Source organism: Poecilia reticulata, linkage group LG3, assembly GCF_000633615.1.
Source record: "Poecilia reticulata strain Guanapo linkage group LG3, Guppy_female_1.0+MT, whole genome shotgun sequence".
Classification (NCBI taxonomy): Eukaryota; Metazoa; Chordata; class Actinopteri; order Cyprinodontiformes; family Poeciliidae; genus Poecilia; species Poecilia reticulata.
In genome coordinates, this window is record NC_024333.1 from 16,436,922 (window position 1) to 16,444,403 (window position 7,482).

General features: G+C 39.1%; 1 protein-coding gene across 1 annotated transcript in view; it reads right to left on the reverse strand.

The window, feature by feature from the left end:
• The window catches only part of strc1 (stereocilin 1), an 18,543-nt gene that overhangs the window by 5,025 nt on the left and 6,036 nt on the right, over positions 1-7,482 (reverse strand). Inside the window, exons 6-20 of the mRNA XM_008405181.2 lie at positions 7,228-7,293; positions 7,015-7,125; positions 6,763-6,917; positions 5,698-5,884; positions 4,925-5,040; positions 4,377-4,506; positions 4,102-4,284; positions 3,227-3,262; positions 2,943-3,134; positions 2,620-2,760; positions 2,180-2,238; positions 1,703-1,838; positions 1,526-1,614; positions 1,062-1,197; positions 295-491 (exon numbers count right to left, since the gene is read on the reverse strand). Of these exons, the coding sequence (XP_008403403.2) occupies positions 295-491; positions 1,062-1,197; positions 1,526-1,614; positions 1,703-1,838; positions 2,180-2,238; positions 2,620-2,760; positions 2,943-3,134; positions 3,227-3,262; positions 4,102-4,284; positions 4,377-4,506; positions 4,925-5,040; positions 5,698-5,884; positions 6,763-6,917; positions 7,015-7,125; positions 7,228-7,293 (1,934 nt within the window). The remainder of the gene's footprint in view (positions 1-294; positions 492-1,061; positions 1,198-1,525; positions 1,615-1,702; positions 1,839-2,179; positions 2,239-2,619; positions 2,761-2,942; positions 3,135-3,226; positions 3,263-4,101; positions 4,285-4,376; positions 4,507-4,924; positions 5,041-5,697; positions 5,885-6,762; positions 6,918-7,014; positions 7,126-7,227; positions 7,294-7,482) is intronic.

Sequence of the window (7,482 nt, forward strand, 5' to 3'; positions counted from 1 at the left end):
ATCATATATATCATCAAGATTTCAATGAAGCTCACATCATATTTAAGCCTTTGTAATATACAATGTATTTTTCTAGCAAAGAGACTAACTGAATAGTTGTTTAGGCAAATTTTTTTCCAACACCTAAAGCAATTCTTTAGAGCTGAGATAAGTTGCGGTTTTCAAAATTTGCTTTATGAACAGCTTGGTTTCTCTTTAGTTCTCTGTACAATCGTTTCACATTTTCAGCATTGCTCTTGGTTTCTCATAGGTTGAATGATTTTTGAGTCTCTTTTCAGTCTGTGATATCTTTACCCAAAAACAGTCGGTTCTTGCAGAATACGGGCCACGATTTCCATCTTGCTGCTGCTGTAGCAAAGCCTTTGGAGGTAATTCAGGTTTTTAGTGAAGAAGCTTCGATCCACCTGAACGAAAACTTCATCCCCCACAAATGGGGCCAGAATGTCTAGTGAACGAAACTCCTCTTCAGTGAATGGCCCACTGTACATGTTCTACAGAGAAAAGTCAAAAACACCTGAGTGATAAAGCAGAGCACTTCAATTTCTGACTTTGTGGTAACATATATAAAACAATGAGGTTTCTGATCTCAACTAGGTGTAAATTTGATATACCGGTAATTGTGACCAAATTCAGGAGTTTAGAAAATGCAGTTCTTCCTATCCAAAACTAAAGAAATATATAAGTTATTTGTAATTAGTTTGCTGCACATGAAAAATCCACAATTGTAACCCCTTTTTACAGATGCAGATCTTAGATAAAGCTCTGGCAACATTTCAAAATAGACAAGTGTTACAAAAGTGCTCCTGTGTGATCATATGGATGGAAACAACTACCAGTTTTTTCTTTGGTTTAGGTGACAAGCCACTTTGAGAAATCATATAGTGAAACATTTTGATTTGGAGCCCCCACAAATATCTTTAAAAAAAAAACTTTATGTATTAAGTGTTTAGAATAATATTGTTTAGAATAGTTTTAATTCCTCAAAATCTGTATTCTTGTTTATTTGAATTTTAACATTACTAATGTGATATAAGGTGGAGTGGAGGAGTTCGTCTACATACCATCCTCTGAATGATTTTGTCCACAAGAATCTCCTGCTGTATTCTAGTTAACATGAGAAAGTACTGAGGGGAGGCAACGATCATCTTCCTCAGAATGTCCATCATTTCTGCAGGAAACAACCTAATGATGTCCATCCTGAAAGCAGCGACATGAATACATACATAATGTTTCTTTTTATTTACACAGTCTAAAAATGTGTATGTATGAAATATCACAGTTTACTTTATTGCTCTTCAGGCAACAAAGTAAGAAATTAGAAAATCTTGCTCTGCAATCTCATCTTTACATGTTTCCTGTATTGTAAACTCATTCCAGTCTCTTTTTAAAAACAAAGCAACATGCAGCAATCAGTACAAGAACACAAAGGACTTGAAGTAATATTTCACAGAACTTTTCTTTTTTTTTTTTTGACAGACATGAATATTAGGCGTTTGAGAGAGAAGTTGCAGTTTTTATGACTCACGGTATGCACAACGCAATTTCAGCTCCAAGATCTTGAAGCAGGTCAGCGAAGAACTGAAGTGGGTACAGCTCCTCAATCACACACCTTTTCTGTCCACCAGGACATAACAACACACATGATGCATATATATTACATGCATTGTAAAAAGGTATGTGTTGGTTATGCTGTTACAATTACCAGCGGAGTGTGAAGAAGACCAGGCTGTTGCCTGAGGAGGGCCAAGATCTTCCTTACAAAAGAAGGCGACCGATCAGCCTGTAAAAGTTGGTGTAGGTCCTGGCAGCTCACACCCTGACCCAGTGTTCCCAGGCTCCTGAACACACACACACACACGCACACACACACGCACACACACACACACACACACACACACGCACACACACACACACACACACACACACGCACACACACACGCACACACACACACACACACACACACACGCACGCACGCACGCACGCACGCACGCACGCACGCACGCACGCACACACACACACACACACACACACACAGAGACGAGAGAGTCGAACAGTAAAGATGATGCAAAGCACGTCACACATGTGGCATTTTGGTCAATGAAAACAGAAACATTCCTGCTACTCTTTTTATTTATAAAACCAAAGAATGCCACATAGCAGAAACCAAAATATACTTACAGAAAATTTTGCTTGATTTGATTTGTGTTGGTATTAACCGCCTTGACAATTGCTTGAGCCTGTAGGATAAAATGGAAAAAAAAAAGGTTTTAATGCATGTTCATTTCTGTTAATTTTCAAGATGTCATACATGCATGAAGTGGCATCAAAACGCAAGTTTTTTGGATAATTTAACTGCTCAATAATTACTATTCTGAGGAAGCACAAAGAACTCAAACATTTCTGACGTTAGCGCTGTCAATCCTGTAAAAATTGAAAACATCTCTGATGTATGCACAGAGAGCATGTGGGGGTGTGTGCGTGCGCGCGCGTGTGTGTGTGTGTGTGGTAGGTAGCAGGTGAGTATGTGTTGAGCTTCGATTACAGTTGAAGCAGAATTTTATATTAAATCTCTAAAGTAATTTTATACGTTTTCAAATTCAGTGGCAGCTCTGCGATACCTGCTGTGTTTTCCAGGCTTTCGTGGTGGTATTGGAGAGATTTTTCACAAGAAGCGGAATTCTTGGAAGGATACATATCAGAGGCGTCCATCTGAGCAGAGGCTCCACGTTGTCCAACCAGCTGACAACTTCAGGGAAGCCCTAAAAAAAAAAAAAAATCATGTTGCAAATCACTTCTATAAATAAAGATCTAAATCTTTGATTTTCAATTTTTTTCTTTTTTTTTTTTTTTTTGATCTTCTATTCAAATTCGAACTTTCAAACAGAACATGTTTGTACTGAACACATGACATCAGTGTGAATAAGCCTCGTATCGTCAGTACCCATAGTTTCGTGGCAATGGCGTTTGCTTCCGGCGCACAGAAGACAGACGTGTATGGCCGGCAGCGAGCGGGAGTGTGTTGAGCAAAGACCTTCAAGGCGGAGAGCAGTTTGTCAGAGGTGAGAGACAGGAGGGTCTCTGTCTTTACACCAACAATGAGGGAACCGAGCTCCTCCAGCTGGACTGGGATCTGCTGGGGAGAGGGAAGGGCGGCGTCAGGCTGCACACGACACCGAGCTTGTCCACACAGCATTCAGTCTATTAAGAGTTTAAGTAGTAACTCACTGCGTTAGTTAGAAGTTTGTCCATTATTATGGAGGCCTTTAGAAGACAGAGAATGAACACAAGCTGCTGTTAACCTAGTCCCCTACAGCTTATTTAGCTACACAGAAGGTTATCCAACCACCACTGCAAAATAAGTTTGTTGATACAATAAAAAATGCCAAGGTGTTTTCAACAAGAATATCTTGAGTAGTTTAAAAAAACTACTCCATTATCTTGCACACTTATCCTTGCAGGGTTGCCAGGGGTGCTGGGGCTTGTCTGTCATTAGGCGAGAGGCGGGGTACATCCTGAACAGGCTGCCAGTCCGTCGCACGGCAACACAGAGACAGACAGCACCATCACACATGCACATAAACACTCACACCAAAGGAGAATTTAAAGAAACCAGTCCACCTAAAAGTCATGTTTTTGGACTGCGGGAGAAAGCCGGAGTACCTGGAGAGAACCCACACATGCACAAGGAGAACATGCAAACTCCATGCAGAAAGATCCCAGGTCAGCATCTAAAAACAGGATTCTTTTGAAGGGTGACAGAGCTACCAACTGCGCCTCTGTGCAACCCTAAATTACAACAGTTTATTTTTTTAAATCAACACTTAACTCCAACTTTGATTGACCACTTTAGTGTCAAAACTATTCAGCCCCCTGAATAGAAACCAAGCAACGGTTTCTTTGATTGTATCAGCTGCAAAAAGAACACCTCAAATAGCTGGACTGCTGTCAGTAAGGTATGGCCACTGACAGCTATAAGGTCTTTGCGATTATATTCTTAATTCAGATTCTAATCATGGCTAGTCAAAACAAAGAGGAGTCAATTTTATTTAAGGTTCTTTAAAGCAACAGCTGCAGACTGAAAGGGTCCAGTTAAACTCTACCTGTGTTGGAGTAAACGGTACGGTGCTGAGGACAGGAAGAGTGGCGAGCAACTGGGACGTCGTCAGACCATTCAGGAAAGTTACGCCCAGCAGGGGCAGGAGTGGAGCGACCTCTTCCAGTCGGTCAGGACTGAGCGAGGATGGGATCTTAAACTCTGGGTTGCTCAGTAAGAGATCTGAAACCTGGAAAAAGAATGACTTGTCTTTTTTTGTTCCATGTTCATACATATTTTAAAAAAAAACAATAAGGAAAGAAGCGAATGATCCACTCCTACCAGCTGGCTGGGCACACTGAGTCCACTGAGTGTGCAGTTCATAATAATCTCCTGGATGACCTGGAAGACCTCAGTGTTTTTGTAAACAAGGAGATCTTGAGCTTCTGCGAGGCACAAGAGATTTCCCAATCTGAAATTAGAAACATTGTTTTAACACACATCAGGAGATCATGAACCCTACAGAAAGGAAAAACATGAACATGTCATCTTAGCACTAAACACTTTCAGAAAAAGTTAATATTTTCATGAATTAATAGCAATCTTCTCAAGTGCAGCTATGGTCATTTTTCCCACTACTTTAAGATAAATGATGATTTTATTATTATTATTATTATTATTATTATTATTATTATTATTATTATTATTATTATTATTATTATTATTATTATTTCTCATATAGCTCATTCATTATAGCTTTCATCATATAACAATATTCAGTTGTTATATGATAAAATTATAATAACCACTTGTTGCACAAGTTTTACATGTCTATAATATTGTCTTCTCGATGAAATAATATAAAAAATAATCCAACATGTTTTCCTGACCTGATGAGATCCTGAGCTGTCATGTTCCTGTAGGTCCTAATAAGTTTGTTGGCGATGAAATCCTGCTTTAGCGGTGAGAGGGTGTTTCTCTGCAGCACATCCAGTCCATCCAACAGCTGCAGATAAACATAAAGCATTGAAATATTGTAAATATTGCAGTTATTAAGGCTGTAACATTTACAGTGGTGTAATACAGTGTCCACCATCAGGATTAGCATTCCTGATGTAAAAAGAAATTAAAAATGTATAGATACAGAAAACCTAGGAAAATCTAACATTTAATTTGTTTACATTTATTCACGGTTTTGCACTAAATCACTTGAGCTCTTAGAACATTTCTTAATGTTATAACGGGGTAACGGATAAACAAATTGAAGGTTAAAGAGGGGTCTTGTCAAAGTCCAGATAAAAATCATCAGGATGTTGATGATTGGTAACTCTTCTGTGTGGCTGAATTAAAACAATTCCTTAAAGAAATGAAGACCAAAGTTCCTCCAAGACTCACCACCAGATGTTGCAAACATAATGGAAACATGGCCACCAAACATAGAACAACCAATTATTACGTCAAGTGCACAGTTCAGTGTGTTTTACTTTCTAAACGATTTCCATAAGAGGATTACTTCTAATAGCAATAGCAGACATTAGAAGAGTCTGCGCTTTTCTTTTGGGCGGCTGGTGAGACGCAGCTTTGTTGTGCCCCACGGCTAATCGAACGGTGTCCTGGGTTCTCAGATTCCCCATCAGGGTGTCAGAGCTCAAAGGGACGTTACCTGAGCAGCTGAGAGGTGTTGGAAGAGGTGGAAAGGCAAATAGGCGATCAGGTTTCCTGTGTCCCTGATGAGTGATTGTTGACCTCTAGTGATGTTGGAGGGAGATACAATTTTGCTGTACCACAAGCCAAAGGCCTCCTGCTGGGCCAGGCTCATTCTGTACAAGTTTGCGTTAATGGTCTCCAGCCTAGGAGGAAACAAAAGCATCAGAAATGTTGCAAAAGCTTGTGAAATGCTTACTACAGCCTTTTTTTTTTAAAGATCATTACAAAATCCGACATCAAGGCTCAGTTTTATAATGAGCCATTTGAAAGTTTGAGGCACATTTAGAATGTAGTTTTTGTTAATAGATTAATGCTCAGCTGTTTTAATGATTACATTTACTGTCATAACAGTCTGAACAAAACCAAACTGTTATAACCTAAGCTTGCCTCACTTAATGTATTATTGCAGGCATACTGATTTGCAGTGTTGGATTCAGGCTTGATTTCCAAAAGTCCAAGAAAATATTTCTTTAGGTAGAATAGTACATGAAACACAGGCTTTCCAAAGATTGAAATCTAGTCAGTGAGCGAGCTTCCTTTACTTTCTATCCATAATGCATGTGGCTGTCGCCTTGTGGCACAATGAGACATTAGTTCTCACAGACGTCTGACACCAGAGATGTGTTCAGAGAAATATACAATGTATGTATGTAAGCAAGTGAGATTTCATTATTAAATATAACTGGATATATAACCAAATAATCCCTGTAATTCAGACATGAAGGGCTTATGATTTCTTGGAGGAATCAGTGCTGTGTCCACACAAAATTAACCTTCTTGAAAACAATCAAGATGGAAACAACTTGATTGTTAGGTATTTTCTCACTCACAACCTATGATGAAGAAATTATTTACTCTCATTAGTTTCTTTCAATCTACCAAAAACACCAACAGCAAAATGATCCCTCTGAAGTTGTTTTGTTTCTATTGCTTTTGTTGGATTAAACCAAAGCTTTATTGAATCCAAATAATCTCATGGACATTACCCTTAACAAAAATGAAAGCTGAAGTTATTACTTACAAATTGACATTGTTCTGTAAGGAGGGAAATGTGTTGATATCATCTGGACTGACTGCGACCAGCAGAGAACCCAGGTCAAGAAGAAGTTTGTTATCTGTTGCCAGGTGGGTCTTAAGTATCACTGACACCATGGTCGACTGGTACTCTTTAGATAACTGATAAATTGAGCAACAACAATGCAGTTGGTGAACATACAATACACTGAGAAGATAATGAGAAGTTGAGGAATGTTAAAATGGAAAGTTCAACCACCTGTATGGTGCCCTTGAAACTGTTGTAATACTGAAGGATTACTCTGACGGTGCTGATATGAGCTGCAGCCAGCACCGGCTGCAAGCTTCTCAAAGGCAAGCTGAGGTACTCCTAAACAGAAGGAGAACAACACAAACACCAAGAGAGGTCAAACTCAAATAGTAAGAGATCATTGAATCATGGAGCAACATTGAGATTGGGGATGTGTCCAACCTTGATTAAAAAGAGTTCATTGCCATTCACACCTCTTGATGTCTGCAGCAGTCTGCTGAGAACTGTCTGCAGCAAGAACACACACACAGACAAGTTTTACAGCACTTGTGACTGGTATACTGTTGGCATACATTACTGTAAAAATGTATTGAAGATTACTTTAGTTATTCCTTCAGAGAGGAATATGCTAAACATTTTTGTGATCTGAAGGGGCACTCCTACTGAAAATTTTAAGTTTTCTTATTCCCCCTCTGC